Source organism: Palaemon carinicauda, chromosome 5 (assembly GCF_036898095.1).
Source record: "Palaemon carinicauda isolate YSFRI2023 chromosome 5, ASM3689809v2, whole genome shotgun sequence".
Lineage (NCBI taxonomy): Eukaryota > Metazoa > Arthropoda > Malacostraca > Decapoda > Palaemonidae > Palaemon > Palaemon carinicauda.
In genome coordinates, this window is record NC_090729.1 from 59074837 (window position 1) to 59101052 (window position 26216).

Below are 26216 nucleotides of genomic sequence, written 5' to 3' on the forward strand. Positions count from 1 at the left end.
TAAAGGTAATTTTTTGAGTACTTAGAAATTTCGTAAAAAAATACATATATTTAATATATAATATGATATTTATGCAGGTAAAAATATACCAAAATATCACAAATTCTATAGGGAACAAGAATATATATAGATAGGGCAGCTTACGCTTCGGATATGTCCACAAAATGGCCGCCAACCACACTGACTCAGACTCCCTAATATGCCACTTGAAATGTAGGAAGGGTATGTCAATTTCAAGGTGTTATTTACTAATCTAATTATTATTGGATATGCATAAAAATTGTATGGTGGGTTGCTGGATAATTGTTGATTATTTTACGACTATAAAATTAAAATTCTGACCCAAAAAAATTTTTTTGAAGGGAAATAAAATCGAAAAAAAAAATGTAAAACAATAAAATATTTTAGCTAAAAAAATTTGATGATATTCAATCAAAAAAAAAGTAAACAAAATTTTCCGACAAATAAACATCTAGAGGAATCATTACTCTGTGATAGTCCCTTAGTACGTAGTAATTTTGAAAGAATTGGGAAAAAACGAAAAAATGGCAATCACAGGAAAATCGAACACATACCTATATATACGCCATATCTGGCTAAAAAAAAGATAGGCATGGGTAGCCAGATCATCTAGAAACACTTTCCAACACTATAAAAATATAAGTTTTGCGACACTACTTGCCAATTCCTTACGGTAACATGACTAAGCAAAAAAATGCAAAACAAATAAAAAGGGGCACTCGCGGAAAAATGGCTAACATTCTAATATACGGCATTTCAGAAGAAAAAAAAAATTCAGCCACGTGCTAGGCAAACCATCAAGGCACATTTTCCGACAAATAAACATCTAAATGAATCATTACTCTGTGATAGTTCCTTAGTACGTAGTAATTTTGAAAGAAATGGGAAAAAACGAAAAAATGGCAATCACAGGAAAATCGAACACATACCTATATATACGCCATATCTGGCTAAAAAAAGAAGATAGGCATGGGTAGCCAGATCATCTAGAAACACTTTCCAACACTATAAAATTATAAATTTTGCGACACTACTTGCCAATTCCTTACGGTAACATGACTAAGCAAAAACATGCAAAACAAATAAAAAGGGGCACTCGTGGAAAAATGGCCATTCTAATATACGGCATTTCAGAAAAAAAATTTCAGCCACGTGCTAGGCAAACCATCAAGGCACATTTTCCGACAAATAAACATATAAATGAAATATTACTCTGTGATAGTTCCTTAGTACGTAGTAATTTTGAAAGAAATGGGAAAAAACGAAAAAATGGCAATCACAGGAAAATCGAACACATACTTATATATATGCCATATCTGGCTAAAAAAAAAATAGGCATGGGTAGCCAGATCATCTAGACACACTTTCCAACACTAAAAAAGCAAAAGTTTTACGACACTATTTCGCAATATCTTACGGAAAAATGACTTGGCAAAAAAATGAAAAAAAATGAAAAAGGGACAGTCGCGGTAAAATGCCCGACATTCTAATATACGGCATCTCAGATAAAAAAAAAAAACATGCACGTGTTAGCCCAACCATAAAGGCACACTTTCTAACACATAAACATGAAAAAAAAAATGAATAATATACGGCAATTCCTTACTACGTAGTAATTTTTACAAATATTGAAAAAAAAACAGAAATTGGTAACAGCAGTTAAATACCCAATATACCAATAACTACGTCGTATCTGACAAAAACAAAGTCATGCAAGGGTAGCCAGATCATCTAGACACACTTTCCAACACTAAACAAGCAAAAGTTTTACGACACTATTTGGCAATATCTTACGGAAAAATGACTTGGCAAAAAAAGGAAAAAAAATGAAAAAGGGGCACTCGCGGTAAAATGGTCCTCGTTGTGATGAACGACATTTTAACTAAAAAAAACAATCATGCATATGGTAGCCAAACAATCCACCAAGACTTTCCACAACTGATAACCTATACATGTTGCACCATTCTACGACAATTTCATAATACGTAATAACTTTGATAATTAAGCAAACTACCTTAGAAGGGTAAACTCGGTCGCGCTCGACCCCGACGCGTCTCAGAAATCGGGGAAGGAGTACAGCTACAGCAATGCACATCTGGACACTACTAGAGCGTGTAGGGGAGACACATCCTGCAGGTCGATCACCCACAAATTCAGTCACGGGGGTGAGTCACGTGAGAAAAACCTGTTTTTTTTTTACGCTCGGTGTCGCGAACAACCCACCATACCTATCCAGGGTTAAAGTCTGGATTCGCTTAACGACCTGGGGATCAGAGCCCCAGCCAGAACTGCCCAAAGAGTATGATATCGGACCAGCGGGGATTTGAACCCTTGTCCAGGATATCTGTATGCCAGTGACCATACCACTCGACCACGAAAAAAGATAAAAGTCAATGACAATTCTTCTATACACATACCTGTCAAAGTCTGGTTTTCTGTACTTAGAATTGAAATCAACCCATCTTCCCCATCGTAGCTAATTGGTAGGTTTGGGACTTGGCATTCGATTAATGATAAATTTTTGCAAATTTAAACGTGTTTCGTTCATATTTCAAATAAGCCAAATATATTAATACATTAAAGTCTGGATTCGCTTAACGACCTGGGAATCAGAGCCCCAGGCGGAACTGCCCAAAGACTATGATATCGGACCAGCTGGGATTTGAACCCTCATCCAGGATATCTGTATGCCAGTGTCCATACCACTCGGCCACGAAGAAAGATTAAAGTCAATGACAATTCTTCTATACATATACCTGTCAAATTCTGGTTTTCTGTACTTAGAATTGAAATCAACCCATCTTCACCATCGTATTTAATTGGTAGGTTTGGAACTTGGCATTCGATTAATGATAAATTTTGCACATTTAAACGTGTTTCTTTCATATTTTAAATAAGCCATATATATTAATACATTAAAGTCTGGATTCTCTTAACGACCTGGGGATCAGAGCCCCAGGCGGAAACGCCCAAAGACTATGATATCGGACCAGCGGGGATTTGAACCCTCGTCCAGGATATCTGTATGCCAGTGACCATACCACTCGGCCACGAAGAACGATAAAAGTCAATGACAATTCTTCTATACATATAACTGTCAAATTCTGGTTTTATGTACTTAGAATTGAAATCAACCAATCCTCACCATCGTAGCTAATTGGTAGGTTTGGAACTTGGCATTTAATTAATGATAAATTCTTGCACATTTAAATGTGTTTCTTTCATATTTCAAATAAGCCATATATATTAATACATTAAAGTCTGGATTCTCTTAACGACCTGGGGATCAGAGCCCCAGGCGGAAACGCCCAAAGACTATGATATCGGACCAGCGGGGATTTGAACCCTCGTCCAGGATATCTGTATGCCAGTGACCATACCACTCGGCCACGAAGAACGATAAAAGTCAATGACAATTCTTCTATACATATACCTGTCAAATTCTGGTTTTCTGTACTTAGAATTGAAATCAACCAATCCTCACCATCGTAGCTAATTGGTAGGTTTGAAACTTGGCATTTAATTAATGATAAATTCTTGCACATTTAAATGTTTCTTTCATATTTCAAATAAGCCTTATATATTAATACATTAAAGTCTGGATTCGCTTAACGACCTGGGGATCAGAGCCCCAGGCGGAACTGCCCAAAGACTATGATATCGGACCAGCGGGGATTTGAACCCTCATCCAGGATATCTGTATGCCAGTGTCCATACCACTCGGCCACGAAGAAAGATAAAAGTCAATGACCATTCTTTTATACATATACCTGTCAAATTCTGGTTTTCTATACTTAGAATTGAAATCAACCCATCTTCACCATCGTAGCTAATGGGTAGGTTTGGGACTTGGCATTCGTTTAATGATAAATTTTTGCACATTTAAACTTGTTTCTTTCATATTATAAATAAGCCATATATATTAATACATTAAAGTCTGGATTCTCTTAACGACCTGGTGATCAGAGCCCCAGGCGGAACCACCCAAAGACTCTGATATCGGACCAGCGGGGATTTGAACCCTCGTCCAGGATATCTGTATGCAGTGACCATACCACTTGGCCATGAAGAAAGATAAAAGTCAATGACAATTCTTCTATACATATACCTGTCAAATTCTGGTTTTCTGTACTTAGAATTGAAATCAACCAATCCCCACCATCGTAGCTAATTGGTAGGTTTGGGACTTGTCATTTGATTAATGATATATTTCTGCACATTTAACCTGTTTCTTTCAAATTTCAAATAAGCCATATATATTAATACATTAAAGTCTGGATTTTCTTAACGACCTGGGGATCAGAGCCCTAGGCAGATCCACCCAAAGACTATGATATCGGACCAGCGGGGATTTGAACCCTTGTCCAGGATATCTGTATGCCAGTGACCATACCACTCGGCCACGAAAAAAGATAAAAGTCAATGACAATTCTTCTATACACATACCTGTCAAAGTCTGGTTTTCTGTACTTAGAATTGAAATCAACCCATCTTCACCATCGTATTTAATTGGTAGGTTTGGAACTTGGCATTCGATTAATGATAAATTTTGCACATTTAAACGTGTTTCTTTCATATTTTAAATAAGCCATATATATTAATACATTAAAGTCTGGATTCTCTTAACGACCTGGGGATCAGAGCCCCAGGCGGAAACGCCCAAAGACTATGATATCGGACCAGCGGGGATTTGAACCCTCGTCCAGGATATCTGTATGAAAGTGACCATACCACTCGGCCACGAAGAACGATAAAAGTCAATGACAATTCTTCTATACATATACCTGTCAAATTCTGGTTTTCTGTACTTAGAATTGAAATCAACCAATCCTCACCATCGTAGCTAATTGGTAGGTTTGAAACTTGGCATTTAATTAATGATAAATTCTTGCACATTTAAATGTGTTTCTTTCATATTTCAAATAAGCCTTATATATTAATACATTAAAGTCTGGATTCTCTTAACGACCTGGGGATCAGAGCCCCAGGCGGAACCGTTTAAGGACTATGATATCGGACCAGCGGGGATTTGAACTCTCGTCCAGGATATCTGTATGCCAATGAGCATACCACTCGGCCACGAAGAAAGATAAAAGTCAATGACAATTCTTCTATACATATACCTGTCAAATTCTGGTTTTCTGTACTTAGAATTGAAATCAACCCATCCTCACCATCGTAGCTAATTGGTGGGTTTGGGACTTGGCATTCGGTTGATGATAAATTTTTGCACAATTAAACGTGTTTCTTTCATATTTCAAATAAGCCATATATATTAATACATTAAAGTCTGGATTCGCTTAACGACCTGGGGATCAGAGCCCCAGGCGGAACTGCCCAAAGACTATGATATCGGACCAGCGGGGATTTGAACCCTCATCCAGGATATCTGTATGCCAGTGTCCATACCACTCGGCCACGAAGAAAGATAAAAGTCAATGACCATTCTTTTATACATATACCTGTCAAATTCTGGTTTTCTATACTTAGAATTGAAATCAACCCATCTTCACCATCGTAGCTAATGGGTAGGTTTGGGACTTGGCATTCGTTTAATGATAAATTTTTGCACATTTAAATGTGTTTCTTTCATATTATAAATAAGCCATATATATTAATACATTAAAGTCTGGATTCTCTTAACGACCTGGTGATCAGAGCCCCAGGCGGAACCGCCCAAAGACTCTGATATCGGACCAGCGGGGATTTGAACCCTCGTCCAGGATATCTGTATGCAGTGACCATACCACTTGGCCATGAAGAAAGATAAAAGTCAATGACAATTCTTCTATACATATACCTGTCAAATTCTGGTTTTCTGTACTTAGAATTGAAATCAACCAATCCCCACCATCGTAGCTAATTGGTAGGTTTGGGACTTGTCATTTGATTAATGATATATTTCTGCACATTTAACCTGTTTCTTTCAAATTTCAAATAAGCCATATATATTAATACATTAAAGTCTGGATTTTCTTAACGACCTGGGGATCAGAGCCCTAGGCAGATCCACCCAAAGACTATGATATCGGACCAGCGGGGATTTGAACCCTTGTCCAGGATATCTGTATGCCAGTGACCATACCACTCGGCCACGAAAAAAGATAAAAGTCAATGACAATTCTTCTATACACATACCTGTCAAAGTCTGGTTTTCTGTACTTAGAATTGAAATCAACCCATCTTCCCCATCGTAGCTAATTGGTAGGTTTGGGACTTGGCATTCGATTAATGATAAATTTTTGCAAATTTAAACGTGTTTCGTTCATATTTCAAATAAGCCAAATATATTAATACATTAAAGTCTGGATTCGCTTAACGAACTGGGGATCAGAGCCCCAGGCGGAACTGCCCAAAGACTATGATATCGGACCAGCTGGGATTTGAACCCTCATCCAGGATATCTGTATGCCAGTGTCCATACCACTCGGCCACGAAGAAAGATTAAAGTCAATGACAATTCTTCTATACATATACCTGTCAAATTCTGGTTTTCTGTACTTAGAATTGAAATCAACCCATCTTCACCATCGTATTTAATTGGTAGGTTTGGAACTTGGCATTCAATTAATGATAAATTTTGCACATTTAAACGTGTTTCTTTCATATTTTAAATAAGCCATATATATTAATACATTAAAGTCTGGATTCTCTTAACGACCTGGGGATCAGAACCCCAGGCGGAAACGACCAAAAACTATGATATCGGACCAGCGGGGATTTGAACCCTCGTCCAGGATATCTGTATGCCAGTGACTGTACCACTCGGCCACGAAGAAAGATAAGAGTCAATGACAATTATTCTATACATATAACTGTCAAATTCTGGTTTTCTGTACTTAGAATTGAAATCAACCCATCTTCACCATCGTAGCTAATTAGTAGGTTTGGGACTTGGCATTCGATTAATGATAAATTTTTGCACATTTAAACGTGTTTCTTTCATATTTAAAATAAGCCATATATATTAATACATTAAAGTCTGGATTCTCTTAACGACCTGGGGATCAGAGCCCCAGGCGGAAACGCCCAAAGACTATGATTTCGGACCAGTGGGGATTCGAACCCTCATCCAGGATATCTGTATGCCAGTGTCCATACCACTCGGACACGAAGAAAGATAAAAGTCAATGACAATTCTTCTATACATATACCTGTCAAATTCTGGTTTTCTGTACTTAGAATTGAAATCAACCCATCTTCACCATCGTAGCTAATTAGTAGGTTTGGGACTTGGCATTCGATTAATGATAAATTTTTGCACATTTAAACGTGTTTCTTTCATATTTAAAATAAGCCATATATATTAATACATTAAAGTCTGGATTCTCTTAACGACCTGGGGATCAGAGCCCCAGGCGGAAACGCCCAAAGACTATGATTTCGGACCAGTGGGGATTTGAACCCTAGTCCAGGATATCTGTATGTCAGTGACCATAGCACTCGGCCACGAAGAAATATAAAAGTCAATGACAATTCTTCTATACATATACCTGTCAAATTATGGTTTTCTGTACTTAAAATTGAAATCAACCCATCTTCACCATCGTAGCTAATTGGTAGGTTAGGGACTTGGCATTTGATTAATGATAAATTTTTGCACATTTAAACGTGTTTCTTTCATACTCCAAATAAGCCTTATATAATAATACATTAAAGTCTGGATTCTCTTAACGACCTGGGGATCATAGCCCCAGCCGGAACCGCCCAAAGACTCTGATATCGGACTAGCGGGGATTTGAACCCTCGTCCATGATATCTGTATGTCAGTGACCATACCACTCGGCCACGAAGAAAGATAAAAGTCAATGACAATTCTTCTATACATATACCTGTCAAATTCTGGTTTTCTGTACTTAGAATTGAAATCAACCCATCCTCACCATCGTAGCTAATTGGTAGGTTTGGGACTTGGCATTCGATTAATGATAAATTTTTGCATATCTAAACGTGTTTCTTTTATATTTCAAATAAGCCATAAATATTAATACATTAAAGTCTGGATTCTCTTAACGACCTGGGGATCAGAGCCCCAGGCGGAACCGCCCAAAGACTCTGATATCGGACCAGCGGGGATTTGAACCCTCGTCCAGGATATCTGTATGCCAGTGACCATACCACTCGGCCAAGATGAAAGATAAAAGTCAATGACAATTCTTCTATACATATACATGTCAAATTCTGGTTTTCTGTACTTAGAATTGAAATCAACCCATCTTCACCATCTTAGCTAATTGGTAGGTTTAGGACTTGGCATTCGATTAATGATATATTTCTGCACATTTAAACGTGTTTCTTTCATGTTTCATATAAGCCATATATATTAATACATTAAAGTCTGGATTATCTTAACGACCTGTGGATCAGAGCCCCAGGCGGAACCGCCCAAACACTCTGATATCAGACCAGCGGGGATTTGAACCCTCGTCCAGGATATCTGTATGCCAGTGAGCATACCACTCGGCCACGAAGAAAGATAAAAGTCAATGACAATTCTTCTATACATATACCTGTCAAATTCTGGTTTTCTGTACTTAGAATTGAAATCAACCCATCTTCACCATCGTAGCTAATTGGTAGGTTTGGGACTTGGCATTCGATTAATGATAAATTTTTGCACATTTAAACGTGTTTCTTTAATATTTCAAATAAGCCATATATATTAATACATTAAAGTCTGGATTCTCTTAATGACTTGGGGATCAGAGCCCCAGGCGGAACCACCTAAAGATCTGATATCGGACCAGCGGGGATTTGACCTCTCGTCCAGGATATCTGTATGCCAGTGACCATACCACTCGGCCACGAAGAAAGATAAAAGTCAATGACAATTCTTCTATACATATACCAGTCAAATTCTGGTTTTCTGTACTTAGAATCGAAATCAACCCATCCTCACCATCGTAGCTAATTGGCAGGTTTGGGACTTGGCATTCGATTAATGATAAATTTTTGCACATTTAAACGTGTTTCTTTCATATTTCAAATAAGCCAAATATATTAATACATTAAAGTCTGGATTCGCTTAACGACCTGGGGATCAGAGCCCCAGGCGGAACTGCCCAAAGACTCTGATATCGGACCAGTGGGGATTCGAACCCTCATCCAGGATATCTGTATGCCAGTGTCCATACCACTCGGACACGAAGAAAGATAAAAGTCAATGACAATTCTTCTATACATATACCTGTCAAATTCTGGTTTTCTGTACTTAGAATTGAAATCAACCCATCTTCACCATCGTATCTAATTGGTAGGTTTGGGACTTGGCATTCAATTAATTATAAAAATTTGCCCATTTAAACGTGTTTCTTTCATATTTCAAATAAGCCATATATATTAACCCTGGATAGGTAGAGTGGTGTCGGATTTGGCCGGGACGCGGTGCAAAAACTCGCTTTTTCGTTTCTGCGCATAGACGCCTTGCAGGCTCTGGCCTGTCTACCCAGGAGCCGTTAGTTGCTCACCAGCTTCATCGCAGGAAACATTCGCCACTTCTCTACTCCAACGCATTCGTCAGATATCGGCATCCAAAGTTGGAATTGTTGCATATTAGCAACCACGTTACCGTAACAGGGGCATGTCACGCATACGCAAACATTTTGTATTTTACATTACTGTATTATTATTTAGTGAAATAATGTAATTGTGTCTATCGGAACATATCAGTGAATGGTGTAGGTTCTTGTACCAATCGCCATTTGGTTTTGAAAGCAGCAAGAATGTGATTTTGAGGGTAATTTCTAATTTTCTATTTTTTCCTGTTTTCAGATTTTCAGCATGGCGAAGAAATATCTCAAGGAGGAGGACTTTTTGGAGCTCCTTTTCGTCAGTAGTGATGAAGAAGAGCCCTTGACCCTTACCTTTGAAGAAGACACTATCCAAGACGACCTGGTCGACAATGAAACCTTGCTGCATGAGGAAAACGAGGATCAACTTTTGGCTGCTGAAGTAGCGGAAACAGCGCATGAAGAGAGACATGATTTTGCTGTCTCGCACCAGTTCGTCTTCTTTCCGTTGTTCCTGTGACTCCTGCAGAATCTCCTGTGCCTTCTTCAGCGTCTCCTGGGCCTTCTTCAGCGTATCCTGGGCCTTCTTCAGTGTATCCTGGGCCTTCTTCAGCGTCTCCTGGGCCTTCTTCAGCGTATCCTGCGGTTCCTGTGCCTCATCTTAGTCCCGTGGAGATGAGGAGTAGGAAAAGGAGGAGAGGACCTCTTTGCCCTGCAGAAGGTGTGGCATTGAAGAGATTGCCGGATAACTCTTACATGGCTAGGGACAACAGGAAGTGGCACTCAGAGCCAAACCCAACAATGCCACCAATCTTGAAGATTGACCAGTTTGACAGTGCCAGTCCTACCATGGCTGTCTTCGGGTGTAGGACTCCTGCTGAAGTGTTTGACAAATTTTTGACAAATATAATGCTTGCAGAAGTGGTCATCCACACCAATGACAAAATCCTAACCCTACGGAACAAATACAAGCGGCAAAATTACCCCACCTTCAAGGATGTGACCCTCATGGAGTTACGTGCCTTCCTTGGGATCCTCATCATGACAGGGGCACGGAAGGACAATCATCTGACAGCGGAAGAGATGTTCTCTAAGTCTCTAGGATGTCCCTTCTACAGGAGCATCATGAGTGAGCGCCACTTCGCCTTTATTCAGAGGGCCCTACGTTTTGACAGCATTGCCACGAGGGAGGAGCGTGTGACACATGACAAATTTGCTCCCATAAGGAATTTTTGGGACCAGGTCATTGCCAATTGCATTGCCAACTATGAACCCAGTGGGCATCTCACTGTGGATGAGCAGCTCCTCGGCTTCAGGGGACGGTGCCGTTTCAGGATGTACATCCTGAATAAACCAGCAAAGTAAGTAAAAAGTTTTATTCATTTATATATATATATATATATATATATATATATATATATATATATATATATATATATATATATATATATATATATATATATATATATATATATATATATATATATATATATATATATATATATATATATATGATAGATAGATATATATGCAATATTTTTAATTTTTTTGATATATATGCAATTTTTTTAAAAATCTTATAGGTCTAGTTTTGTTTTCTTTATATTAATTGTTTCTTTTATTTTGTTTTCTTTATATTTATTGTTTCTTTTATTTTGTTTTCTTTATATTTATTGTTTCTTTTATTTTGTTTTCTTTATATTTATTGTTTCTTTTATTTCGTTTTCTTTTCTCTTAGGTATGGCATCAAGTTAGTTATGGCATGTGATGCAGACACGTTCTACATGTGCAATGCTATTCCCTACCTGGGCAAGGGAACTACCAATACAAGTACGCACTTGGGAGAATACTTCACGTTGGAGCTAACCCGACCCTTCAGGAAGGCTGGGCGTATTGTTACGACGGACAACTGGTTTACTTCCCTGCCACTAGCTAAGGCTCTCCGTGAACGTGGGAGGCATTTAGTTGGTACTATTCGTCCAAAACCGTACCTGCCTACTGTGTTGCTGTCAACGCCCATGGAATTAGGCGAATCTGTTGCCACGTATAATTACAAGGACAAGGTCACCGTTTTGTGCCGTGTCAAGCCGACGAAAAGGATCCAGATTCTTTCCACAGTTCATCACAATCCCACAGTTATTGAGGATCATAAAAGTCACATGCACATGTTTTATAATGCCACAAAGGGAGGAGTTGACACGTTCGATCAGATATGTTCTGCCCTGACCTGCAGCAGGATTATCAATCTTGTTGTGAATAATTCCTTTTTTATCCACCAAAATTTGCCTGACAACACCTTGTATAACAGGAGGCAATTTTCTGCGGAATTGGCCATGGAACTCGCCCGTGATGCAGCACTTTCAAGACTCGCAAACAAGAGGTACTTCCGGAGGGACTTGACTTACCTCATTTGCTCTGTTTTTGCGGTACAAGATCCCGAAGACTAGAGTCCAGACACTCCTAAACGAAGTGAGAAGCGCAACAGATGCCCTCTCTGCCCTTCTTCTTCTAATGTCAGGACCAAGCTTTTGTGTGGCAAGTGCCATAAGCCTGTTTGTAACTCCCATGTCAACTACACCTGAGACCAGTGCCAACTCAAGTAGTAAGTTTCACGAATTATTTTTCTTACCCGTTTATACTTACTAAAAACAATTTTTAACCTTTTTGCTGTCATCTAGGGTCATCATAGATTATTTATTTACCATTTTATTACATATACATCAATTATTAGTACTCTTTCTAGATATGCCTTTCTTTTATGTCAATGGCGCACGGTACGTGTTACATTTGAACTAAGCTTTTGCCCAGTTTATATTAACTATATATAATTCCTAAGGTTCTGCAATCATCTGGGATCATTGTAGATGACTTTTGGAAAAATTCATCCAAATATAATAAGTATTACCACTATAAATATAGCATTCCTTTCACACAAATATTTTGTAGTGATTTTGCGTATACAAAAATTAACCGCTTTTTCTTTTCTTTACAGATCTGGCAGTTTTGCTGATATCGGCGATTTTTTTACGTCAAGTTGTGCACAGAGGACGCTAGTTGCAGCACCCAAGTAGTTTTTTGTTCATTGTTTTATTTTAAAGTGTCCAGTGCAAGTTATTTATGAAAAATTGTATTTTTATACTTATTTTCGTATTTATGTAAGTACAGTGTTATTTTATATTCAAAGTTTTTTTTTCTCCTACACCAGTAGAAAGTAGACTCTTTAAACTAGTAAACTATAAAAAGAAAAAAAAATTGTAAATTGGTATCCTCCCGTTAACCCCCCCGAAAGGGAGTGTAACACATATGACACCACCTACCTGTTACGGGCGGGTTTGGCCACGCTACCTGTCCAGGGTTAATACATTAAAGTCTGGATTCTCTTAACGACCTGGGGATCAGAGCCCCAGGCGGAACCTCCCAAAGACTATGATATCGGACCAGCGGGGATTTCAACCTTCGTCCAGGATATCTGTATGCCAGTGACCATACCACTCGGCCACGAAGAAAGATAAAAGTCAATGACAATTCTTCTATACATATACCTGTCAAATTCTGGTTTTCTGTACTTAGAAATTAAATCAACCCATCTTCACCATCGTAGCTAATTGGTAGGTTTGGGAATTGGCATTCGATTAATGATAAATTTTTGCACATTTATACGTGTTTCTTTCATTTTTCAAATAAGCCATATATATTAATACATTAAAGTCTGGATTCTCTTAACGACCTGGGGTCAGAGCCCCAGCCGGAACTGCCTAAAGACTATGATATCGGACCAGCGGGGATTTGAACCCTCGTCCAGGATATCTGTATGCCAGTGACCATACCACTCGGCCACGAAGAAAGATAAAAGTCAATGACCATTCTTTTATACATATACCTGTCAAATTCTGGTTTTCTGTACTTAGAATTGAAATCAACCCATCTTCACCATCGTAGCTAATTGGTAGGTTTGGGACTTGGCATTCGATTAATGATAAATTTTTGCACATTTAAACGTGTTTCTTTCATATTCTAAATAAGCCATATATATTAATATATTAAAGTCTGGATTCTCTTAACGACCTGGGGATCAGAGCCCCAGGCGGAACTGCCTAAAGACTATGATATCGGACCAGAGGGGATTTGAACTCTCGTCCAAGATATCTGTATGCCAGTGACCATACCACTCGGCCACGAAGAAAGATAAAAGTCAATGACAATTCTTCTATACATATACCTGTCAAATTCTGGTTTTCTCTACTTAGAATTGAAATCAACCCATCTTCACCATCGTATCTAATTGGTAGGTTTGGGACTTGGCATTCGATTAATGATAAATTTTGCACATTTAAACGTGTTTCTTTCATATTTCAAATAAGCCAAATATATAATTACATTAAAGTCTGGATTCGCTTAATGACCTGGGGATCAGAGCCTCAGGCGGAACTGCCCAAAGACTATGATATCGGACCGGCGGGGATTTGAAACCTCATCCAGGATATCTGTATGCCAGTGACCATACCACTCAGCCACGAAGAAAGATAAAAGTCCATGACAATTCTTCTATACATATACCTGTCAAATTCTGGTTATCTGTACTTAGAATTGAAATCAACCCATCCTCACCATCGTAGCTAATTGGTAGGTTTGGGAATTGGCATTCAATTAATGATAAATTTTTGCACATTTAAACGTGTTTCTTTCATACTTCAAATAAGCCATATATATTAATACAATGAAGTCTGGATTCTCTTAACGACCTGCGGATCAGAGCCCCAGGCGGAACCACCCAAAGACTATGATATCGGACCAGCGTGGATTTGAACCCTCGTCCAGGATATCTGTATGCCAGTGACCATACCACTCGGCCACGAAGAAATATAAAAGTCAATGACAATTCTTCTATACATATACCTGTCAAATCCTGGTTTTCTGTACTTAGAATTGAAATCAACCCATCTTCACCATCGTAGCTAATTGGTAGGTTTGGGACTTGGCATTCGATTAATGATAAATTTTTGCACATTTAAACGTGTTTCTTTCATATTTCAAATAAGCCATATATATTAATACATTAAAGTCTGGATTCTCTTAATGACCTGGGGATCAGAGCCCCAGGCGGAAAGCCCAAAGACTATGATATCGGACCATCAGGGATTTGAACCCTCGTCCAGGATATCTGTATGCCAGTGATCATACCACTCGGCCACGAAGAAAGATAAAAGTCAATGACAATTCTTCTATACATATACCTGTCAAATTCTGGTTTTCTGTACTTAGAATTGAAATCAACCCATCTTCACCATCGTAGCTAATTGGTAGGTTTGGACTTGGCATTCGATTAATGATAAATTTTTGCACATTTAAACGTGTTTCTTTCATATTTCAAATAAGCCATATATATTAATACATTAAAGTCTGGATTCTCTTAATGACCTGGGGATCAGAGCCCCAGGCTGAACTGCCCAAACACTATGATATCGGACAAGCGGGAATTTGAACCCTCGTCCAGGATATCTGTATGCCAGTGACCATACCACTCGGCCACGAAGAAAGCTAAAAGTCAATGACAATTCTTCTATACATATACATGTCAAATTCTGGTTTTCTGTACTTAGAATTGAAATCCACCCATCTTCACCATCGTAGCTAATTGGTAGGTTTGGGACTTGGCATTCGATTAATGATAAATTTTTGCATATTTAAACGTGTTTCTTTCATATTTCAAATAAGCCAAATATATTAATACATTAAAGTCTGGATTCGCTTAACGACCTGGGGATCAGAGCCCCAGGCGGAACTGCCCAAAGACTATGATATCGGACCAGCGGGGATTTGAACCCTCATCCAGGATATCTGTATGCCAGTGTCCATACCACTCGGACACGAAGAAAGATAAAAGTCAATGACAATTCTTCTATACATATACCTGTCAAATTGTGGTTTTCTGTACTTAGAATCGAAATCAACCCATCTTCACCATCGTATCTAATTGGTAGGTATGGGACTTGGCATTCAATTAATTATAAAAATTTGCCCATTTAAACGTGTTTCTTTCATATTTCATATAAGCCATATATATTAACCCTGGATAGGTAGAGTGGTGTCGGATTTGGCCGGGACGCGGCGCAAAAAGTCGCTTTTTCGTTTCTGTGCATAGACGCCTTGCAGGCTCTGGCCTGTCTACCCAGGAGCCGTTAGTTGCTCACCAGCTTCATCGCAGGAAACATTCGCCACTTCTCTACTCCAACGCATTCGTCAGATATCGGCATCCAAAGTTGGAATTGTTGCATATTAGCAACCACGTTACCGTAACAGGGGGATGTCACGCATACGCAAACATTTTGTATTTTACATTACTGTATTATTTAGTGAAATAATGTAATTGTGTCTATCGGAACATATCAGTGAATGGTGTAGGTTCTTGTACCAATCGCCATTTGGTTTTGAAAGCAGCAAGAATGTGATTTTGAGGGTAATTTCTAATTTTCTATTTTTTCCTGTTTTCAGATTTTCAGCATGGCGAAGAAATATCTCAAGGAGGAGGACTTTTTGGAGCTCCTTTTCGTCAGTAGTGATGAAGAAGAGCCTTTGACCCTTACCTTTGAAGAAGACACTATCCAAGACGACCTGGTCGACAATGAAACCTTGCTGCATGAGGAAAACGAGGATCAACTTTTGGCTGCTGAAATAGCGGAAACAGCGCATGAAGAGAGACATGATTTTGCTGTCTCGCACCAGTTCGTCTTCTTTCCGTTGTTCCTGTGACTCCTGCAGAATCTCCTGTGCCTTCTTCAGCGTCTCCTGGGCCTTCTTCAGCGTATCCTGGGCCTTCTTCAGTGTATCCTGGGCCTTCTTCAGCGTCTCCTGGGCCTTCTTCAGCGTATCCTGCGGTTCCTGTGCCTCATCTTAGTCCCGTGGAGATGAGGAGTAGGAAAAGGAGGAGAGGACCTCTTTGCCCTGCAGAAGGTGTGGCATTGAAGAGATTGCCGGATAACTCTTACATGGCTAGGGACAACAGGAAGTGGCACTCAGAGCCAAACCCAACAATGCCACCAATCTTGAAGATTGACCAGTTTGACAGTGCCGGTCCTACCATGGCTGTCTTCGGGTGTAGGACTCCTGCTGAAGTGTTTGACAAATTTTTGACAAATATAATGCTTGCAGAAGTGGTCATCCACACCAATGACAAAATCCTAACCCTACGGAACAAATACAAGCGGCAAAATGACCCCACCTTCAAGGATGTGACCCTCATGGAGTTACGTGCCTTCCTTGGGATCCTCATCATGACAGGGGCACGGAAGGACAATCATCTGACAGCGGAAGAGATGTTCTCTAAGTCTCTAGGATGTCCCTTCTACAGGAGCATCATGAGTGAGCGCCACTTCGCCTTTATTCAGAGGGCCCTACGTTTTGACAGCATTGCCACGAGGGAGGAGCGTGTGACACATGACAAATTTGCTCCCATAAGGAATTTTTGGGACCAGGTCATTGCCAATTGCATTGCCAACTATGAACCCAGTAGGCATCTCACTGTGGATGAGCAGCTCCTCGGCTTCAGGGGACGGTGCCGTTTCAGGATGTACATCCTGAATAAACCAGCAAAGTAAGTAAAAAGTTTTATTTATATATATATATATATATATATATATATATATATATATATATATATATATATATATATATATGCAATATTTTTATTTTTTTTTTATATATATGCAATTTTTTTAAAAAATCTTATAGGTCTAGTTTTGTTTTCTTTATATTTATTGTTTCTTTTATTTTGTTTTCTTTATATTTATTGTTTCTTTTATTTTGTTTTCTTTATATTTATTGTTTCTTTTATTTTGTTTTCTTTATATTTATTGTTTCTTTTATTTCGTTTTCTTTTCTCTTAGGTATGGCATCAAGTTAGTTATGGCATGTGATGCAGACACGTTCTACATGTGCAATGCTATTCCCTACCTGGGCAAGGGAACTACCTTGGGAGAATACTTCCGTTGGAGCTAACCCGACCCTTCAGGAAGGCTGGGCGTATTGTTACGACGGACAACTGGTTTACTTCCCTGCCACTAGCCAAGGCTCTCCGTGAACGTGGGATGCATTTAGTTGGTACTATTCGTCCAAAACCGTACCTGCTTACTGTGTTGCTGTCAACGCCCATGGAATTAGGCGAATCTGTTGCCACGTATAATTACAAGGACAAGGTCACCGTTTTGTGCCGTGTCAAGCCGACGAAAAGGATCCAGATTCTTTCCACAGTTCATCACAATCCCACAGTTATTGAGGATCATAAAAGTCACATGCACATGTTTTATAATGCCACAAAGGGAGGAGTTGACACGTTCGATCAGATATGTTCTGCCCTGACCTGCAGCAGGAAGACCCGGAGGTGGCCCGTATGTGTCTTCTATGGGATTATCAATCTTGTTGTGAATAATTCCTTTTTTATCCACCAAAATTTGCCTGACAACACCTTGTATAACAGGAGGCAATTTTCTGCGGAATTGGCCATGGAACTCGCCCGTGATGCAGCACTTTCAAGACTCGCAAACAAGAGGTACTTCCGGAGGGACTTGACTTACCTCATTTGCTCTGTTTTTGCGGTACAAGATCCCGAAGACTAGAGTCCAGACACTCCAAAACGAAGTGAGAAGCGCAACAGATGCCCTCTCTGCCCTTCTTCTTCTAATGTCAGGACCAAGCTTTTGTGTGGCAAGTGCCATAAGCCTGTTTGTAACTCCCATGTCAACTACACCTGAGACCAGTGCCAACACAAGTAGTAAGTTTCACGAATTATTTTTCTTACCCGTTTATACTTACTAAAAACAATTTTTAACCTTTTTGCTGTCATCTAGGGTCATCATAGATTATTTATTTACCATTTTATTGCATACACATCAATTATTAGTACTCTTTCTAGATATGCCTTTCTTTTATGTCAATGGCGCACGGTACGTGTTACATTTGAACTAAGCTTTTGCCCAGTTTATATTAACTATATATAATTCCTAAGGTTTTGCAATCATCTGGGATCATTGTAGATGACTTTTGGAAAAATTCATCCAAATATAATAAGTATTACCACTATAAATATAGCATTCCTTTCACACAAATATTTTGTAGTGATTTTGCGTATACAAAAATTAACCGCTTTTTCTTTTCTTTACAGATCTGGCAGTTTTGCTGATATCGGCGATTTTTTTACGTCAAGTTGTGCACAGAGGACGCTAGTTGCAGCACCCAAGTAGTTTTTTGTTCATTGTTTTATTTTAAAGTGTCCAGTGCAAGTTATTTATGAAAAATTGTATTTTTATACTTATTTTCGTATTTATGTAAGTACAGTGTTATTTTATATTCAAAGTTTTTTTTTCTCCTACACCAGTAGAAAGTAGACTCTTCAAACTAGTAAACTATAAAAAAAAAAAATTGTAAATTGGTATCCTCCCGTTAACCCCCCCGAAAGGGAGTGTAACACATATGACACCACCTACTTGTTACGGGCAGGTTTGGCCACGCTACCTGTCCAGGGTTAATACATTAAAGTCTGGTTTCTCTTCACGACCTGGGGATCAGAGCCCCAGGCGGAACCTCCCAAAGACTATGATATCGGTCCAGCGGGGATTTCAACCTTCGTCCAGGATATCTGTATGCCAGTGACCATACCACTCGGCCACGAAGAAAGATAAAAGTCAATGACTATTCTTCTATACATATACCTGTCAAATTCTGGTTTTCTGTACTTAGAAATTAAATCAACCCATCTTCACCATCGTAGCTAATTGGTAGGTTTGGGAATTGGCATTCGATTAATGATAAATTTTTGCACATTTATACGTGTTTCTTTCATATTTCAAATAAGCCATATATATTAATACATTAAAGTCTGGATTCTCTTAACGACCTGGGGATCAGAGCCCCAGGCGGAACTGCCTAAAGACTATGATATCGGACCGGCGGGGATTTGAACCCTCGTCCAGGATATCTGTATGCCAGTGACCATACCACTCGGCCACGAAGAAAGATAAAAGTCAATGACCATTCTTTTATACATATACCTGTCAAATTCTGGTTTTCTGTACTTAGAATTGAAATCAACCCATCTTCACCATCGTAGCTAATTGGTAGGTTTGGGACTTGGCATTCGATTAATGATAAATTTTTGCACATTTAAACGTGTTTCTTTCATATTCTAAATAAGCCATATATATTAATATATTAAAGTCTGGATTCTCTTAACGACCTGGGGATCAGAGCCCCAGGCGGAACTGCCTAAAGACTATGATATCGGACCAGAGGGGATTTGAACTCTCGTCCAAGATATCTGTATGCCAGTGACCATACCACTCGGCCACGAAGAAAGATAAAAGTCAATGACAATTCTTCTATACATATACCTGTCAAATTCTGGTTTTCTGTACTTAGAATTGAAATCAACCCATCTTCACCATCGTATCTAATTGGTAGGTTTGGGACTTGGCATTCGATTAATGATAAATTTTGCACATTTAAACGTGTTTCTTTCATATTTCAAATAAGCCAAATATATAATTACATTAAAGTCTGGATTCGCTTAATGACCTGGGGATCAGAGCCTCAGGAGGAACTGCCCAAAGACTATGATATCGGACCGGCGGGGATTTGAAACCTCATCCAGGATATCTGTATGCCAGTGACCATACCACTCAGCCACGAAGAAAGATAAAAGTCAATGACAATTCTTCTATACATATACCTGTCAAATTCTGGTTATCTGTACTTAGAATTGAAATCAACCCATCCTCACCATCGTAGCTAATTGGTAGGTTTGGGAATTGGCATTCAATTAATGATAAATTTTTGCACATTTAAACGTGTTCCTTTCATACTTCAAATAAGCCATATATATTAATACAATGAAGTCTGGATTCTCTTAACGACCTGCGGATCAGAGCCCCAGGCGGAACCACCTAAACACTATGATATAGGACCAGCGTGGATTTGAACCCTCGTCCAGGATATCTGTATGCCAGTGACCATACCACTCGGCCACGAAGAAATATAAAAGTCAATGACAATTTTTCTATACATATACCTGTCAAATCCTGGTTTTTTGTACTTAGAATTGATATCAACCCATCTTCACCATCGTAGCTAATTGGTAGGTTTGGGACTTGGCATTCGATAAATGATAAATTTTTGCACATTTAAACGTGTTTCTTTCATATTTCAAATAAGCCATATATATTAATACATTAAAGTCTGGATTCTCTTAATGACCTGGGGATCTAAGCCCCAGGCGGAAAGGCCCAAAGACTATGATATCGGACCATCAGGGATTCGAACCCTCGTCCAGGATATCTGTATGCCAGTGATCATACCACTCGGCCACGAAGAAAGATAAAAGTCAATAACAATTCTTTTATACATATACCTGTCAAATTCTGGTTTTCTGTACTTAGAATTGAAATCAACCCATCTTCACCATCGTAGCTAATTGGTAGGTTTAGGACTTGGCATTCGATTAATGATAAATTTTTGCACATTTAAACGTGTTTCTTTCATATTCTAAATAAGCCATTTATATTAATACATTAAAGTCTGGATTCTCTTAATGACCTGGGGATCAGAGCCCCAGGCGGAACTGCCCAAACACTATGATATCGGACAAGCGGGGATTTGAACCCTCGTCCAGGATATCTGTATGCCAGTGACCATACCACTCGGCCACGAAGAAAGATAAAAGTCAATGACAATTCTTCTATACATATACCTGTCAAATTCTGGTTTTCTGTACTTAGAATTGAAATCCACCCATCTTCACCATCGTAGCTAATTGGTAGGTTTGGGACTTGGCATTCGATTAATGATAAATTTTTGCACATTTAAACGTGTTTCTTTCATATTTCAAATAAGCCATATATATTAATACAATAAAGTCTGGATTCTCTTAATGACCTGGGGATCAGAGCCCCAGGCTGAACTGCCCAAACACTATGATATCGGACAAGCGGGAATTTGAACCCTCGTCCAGGATATCTGTATGCCAGTGACCATACCACTCGGCCACGAAGAAAGCTAAAAGTCAATGACAATTCTTCTATACATATACATGTCAAATTCTGGTTTTCTGTACTTAGAATTGAAATCCACCCATCTTCACCATCGTAGCTAATTGGTAGGTTTGGGACTTGGCATTCGATTAATGATAAATTTTTGCATATTTAAACGTGTTTCTTTCATATTTCAAATAAGCCAAATATATTAATACATTAAAGTCTGGATTCGCTTAACGACCTGGGGATCAGAGCCCCAGGCGGAACTGCCCAAAGACTATGATATCGGACCAGCGGGGATTTGAACCCTCATCCAGGATATCTGTATGCCAGTGTCCATACCACTCGGACACGAAGAAAGATAAAAGTCAATGACAATTCTTCTATACATATACCTGTCAAATTGTGGTTTTCTGTACTTAGAATCGAAATCAACCCATCTTCACCATCGTATCTAATTGGTAGGTATGGGACTTGGCATTCAATTAATTATAAAAATTTGCCCATTTAAACGTGTTTCTTTCATATTTCATATAAGCCATATATATTAACCCTGGATAGGTAGAGTGGTGTCGGATTTGGCCGGGACGCGGCGCAAAAAGTCGCTTTTTCGTTTCTGTGCATAGACGCCTTGCAGGCTCTGGCCTGTCTACCCAGGAGCCGTTAGTTGCTCACCAGCTTCATCGCAGGAAACATTCGCCACTTCTCTACTCCAACGCATTCGTCAGATATCGGCATCCAAAGTTGGAATTGTTGCATATTAGCAACCACGTTACCGTAACAGGGGGATGTCACGCATACGCAAACATTTTGTATTTTACATTACTGTATTATTTAGTGAAATAATGTAATTGTGTCTATCGGAACATATCAGTGAATGGTGTAGGTTCTTGTACCAATCGCCATTTGGTTTTGAAAGCAGCAAGAATGTGATTTTGAGGGTAATTTCTAATTTTCTATTTTTTCCTGTTTTCAGATTTTCAGCATGGCGAAGAAATATCTCAAGGAGGAGGACTTTTTGGAGCTCCTTTTCGTCAGTAGTGATGAAGAAGAGCCTTTGACCCTTACCTTTGAAGAAGACACTATCCAAGACGACCTGGTCGACAATGAAACCTTGCTGCATGAGGAAAACGAGGATCAACTTTTGGCTGCTGAAATAGCGGAAACAGCGCATGAAGAGAGACATGATTTTGCTGTCTCGCACCAGTTCGTCTTCTTTCCGTTGTTCCTGTGACTCCTGCAGAATCTCCTGTGCCTTCTTCAGCGTCTCCTGGGCCTTCTTCAGCGTATCCTGGGCCTTCTTCAGTGTATCCTGGGCCTTCTTCAGCGTCTCCTGGGCCTTCTTCAGCGTATCCTGCGGTTCCTGTGCCTCATCTTAGTCCCGTGGAGATGAGGAGTAGGAAAAGGAGGAGAGGACCTCTTTGCCCTGCAGAAGGTGTGGCATTGAAGAGATTGCCGGATAACTCTTACATGGCTAGGGACAACAGGAAGTGGCACTCAGAGCCAAACCCAACAATGCCACCAATCTTGAAGATTGACCAGTTTGACAGTGCCGGTCCTACCATGGCTGTCTTCGGGTGTAGGACTCCTGCTGAAGTGTTTGACAAATTTTTGACAAATATAATGCTTGCAGAAGTGGTCATCCACACCAATGACAAAATCCTAACCCTACGGAACAAATACAAGCGGCAAAATGACCCCACCTTCAAGGATGTGACCCTCATGGAGTTACGTGCCTTCCTTGGGATCCTCATCATGACAGGGGCACGGAAGGACAATCATCTGACAGCGGAAGAGATGTTCTCTAAGTCTCTAGGATGTCCCTTCTACAGGAGCATCATGAGTGAGCGCCACTTCGCCTTTATTCAGAGGGCCCTACGTTTTGACAGCATTGCCACGAGGGAGGAGCGTGTGACACATGACAAATTTGCTCCCATAAGGAATTTTTGGGACCAGGTCATTGCCAATTGCATTGCCAACTATGAACCCAGTAGGCATCTCACTGTGGATGAGCAGCTCCTCGGCTTCAGGGGACGGTGCCGTTTCAGGATGTACATCCTGAATAAACCAGCAAAGTAAGTAAAAAGTTTTATTTATATATATATATATATATATATATATATATATATATATATATATATATATATATATATGCAATATTTTTATTTTTTTTTTATATATATGCAATTTTTTTAAAAAATCTTATAGGTCTAGTTTTGTTTTCTTTATATTTATTGTTTCTTTTATTTTGTTTTCTTTATATTTATTGTTTCTTTTATTTTGTTTTCTTTATATTTATTGTTTCTTTTATTTTGTTTTCTTTATATTTATTGTTTCTTTTATTTCGTTTTCTTTTCTCTTAGGTATGGCATCAAGTTAGTTATGGCATGTGATGCAGACACGTTCTACATGTGCAATGCTATTCCCTACCTGGGCAAGGGAACTACCTTGGGAGAATACTTCACGTTGGAGCTAACCCGACCCTTCAGGAAGGCTGGGCGTATTGTTACGACGGACAACTGGTTTACTTCCCTGCCACTAGCCAAGGCTCTCCGTGAACGTGGGATGCATTTAGTTGGTACTATTCGTCCAAAACCGTACCTGCTTACTGTGTTGCTGTCAACGCCCATGGAATTAGGCGAATCTGTTGCCACGTATAATTACAAGGACAAGGTCACCGTTTTGTGCCGTGTCAAGCCGACGAAAAGGATCCAGATTCTTTCCACAGTTCATCACAATCCCACAGTTATTGAGGATCATAAAAGTCACATGCACATGTTTTATAATGCCACAAAGGGAGGAGTTGACACGTTCGATCAGATATGTTCTGCCCTGACCTGCAGCAGGAAGACCCGGAGGTGGCCCGTATGTGTCTTCTATGGGATTATCAATCTTGTTGTGAATAATTCCTTTTTTATCCACCAAAATTTGCCTGACAACACCTTGTATAACAGGAGGCAATTTTCTGCGGAATTGGCCATGGAACTCGCCCGTGATGCAGCACTTTCAAGACTCGCAAACAAGAGGTACTTCCGGAGGGACTTGACTTACCTCATTTGCTCTGTTTTTGCGGTACAAGATCCCGAAGACTAGAGTCCAGACACTCCAAAACGAAGTGAGAAGCGCAACAGATGCCCTCTCTGCCCTTCTTCTTCTAATGTCAGGACCAAGCTTTTGTGTGGCAAGTGCCATAAGCCTGTTTGTAACTCCCATGTCAACTACACCTGAGACCAGTGCCAACACAAGTAGTAAGTTTCACGAATTATTTTTCTTACCCGTTTATACTTACTAAAAACAATTTTTAACCTTTTTGCTGTCATCTAGGGTCATCATAGATTATTTATTTACCATTTTATTGCATACACATCAATTATTAGTACTCTTTCTAGATATGCCTTTCTTTTATGTCAATGGCGCACGGTACGTGTTACATTTGAACTAAGCTTTTGCCCAGTTTATATTAACTATATATAATTCCTAAGGTTTTGCAATCATCTGGGATCATTGTAGATGACTTTTGGAAAAATTCATCCAAATATAATAAGTATTACCACTATAAATATAGCATTCCTTTCACACAAATATTTTGTAGTGATTTTGCGTATACAAAAATTAACCGCTTTTTCTTTTCTTTACAGATCTGGCAGTTTTGCTGATATCGGCGATTTTTTTACGTCAAGTTGTGCACAGAGGACGCTAGTTGCAGCACCCAAGTAGTTTTTTGTTCATTGTTTTATTTTAAAGTGTCCAGTGCAAGTTATTTATGAAAAATTGTATTTTTATACTTATTTTCGTATTTATGTAAGTACAGTGTTATTTTATATTCAAAGTTTTTTTTTCTCCTACACCAGTAGAAAGTAGACTCTTTAAACTAGTAAACTATAAAAAAAAAAAAATTGTAAATTGGTATCCTCCCGTTAACCCCCCCGAAAGGGAGTGTAACACATATGACACCACCTACTTGTTACGGGCAGGTTTGGCCACGCTACCTGTCCAGGGTTAATACATTAAAGTCTGGTTTCTCTTCACGACCTGGGGATCAGAGCCCCAGGCGGAACCTCCCAAAGACTATGATATCGGTCCAGCGGGGATTTCAACCTTCGTCCAGGATATCTGTATGCCAGTGACCATACCACTCGGCCACGAAGAAAGATAAAAGTCAATGACTATTCTTCTATACATATACCTGTCAAATTCTGGTTTTCTGTACTTAGAAATTAAATCAACCCATCTTCACCATCGTAGCTAATTGGTAGGTTTGGGAATTGGCATTCGATTAATGATAAATTTTTGCACATTTATACGTGTTTCTTTCATATTTCAAATAAGCCATATATATTAATACATTAAAGTCTGGATTCTCTTAACGACCTGGGGATCAGAGCCCCAGGCGGAACTGCCTAAAGACTATGATATCGGACCGGCGGGGATTTGAACCCTCGTCCAGGATATCTGTATGCCAGTGACCATACCACTCGGCCACGAAGAAAGATAAAAGTCAATGACCATTCTTTTATACATATACCTGTCAAATTCTGGTTTTCTGTACTTAGAATTGAAATCAACCCATCTTCACCATCGTAGCTAATTGGTAGGTTTGGGACTTGGCATTCGATTAATGATAAATTTTTGCACATTTAAACGTGTTTCTTTCATATTCTAAATA

General features: G+C 39.2%; 2 protein-coding genes across 2 annotated transcripts; both read left to right on the forward strand.

Annotated features, from left to right (window-relative positions):
* Nucleotides 1-16579: 16579 nt before the first annotated feature.
* Nucleotides 16580-17525, forward strand: LOC137640906 (piggyBac transposable element-derived protein 4-like). The gene is made up of 2 exons (XM_068373365.1): nt 16580-17121; nt 17414-17525. The coding sequence occupies exons 1-2, from the start codon at nt 16610-16612 to the stop codon at nt 17523-17525; spliced, it is 624 nt and encodes a 207-aa protein (XP_068229466.1). The 5' UTR covers nt 16580-16609.
* Nucleotides 17526-23083: 5558 nt separating this feature from the next.
* Nucleotides 23084-23938, forward strand: LOC137640450 (piggyBac transposable element-derived protein 4-like; the record flags this gene model as incomplete). Its single annotated transcript, XM_068372992.1, has 2 exons — nt 23084-23625; nt 23914-23938. Coding segments are annotated over exons 1-2 (537 nt in total), but the record flags the coding sequence as incomplete, so codon positions are not given.
* Between the last annotated feature and the right edge of the window lie 2278 nt (nt 23939-26216).

Bases quoted from the DNA above. Each gene is read 5' to 3' on its own strand.
- LOC137640906 (XM_068373365.1), top strand. From the start codon at position 16,610: ATGGCTGTCTTCGGGTGTAGGACTCCTGCTGAAGTGTTTGACAAATTT. The intron at 17,122-17,413 runs GTAAGTAAAAAG...CTTTTCTCTTAG, and splicing joins ATCCTGAATAAACCAGCAAA to GTATGGCATCAAGTTAGTTA.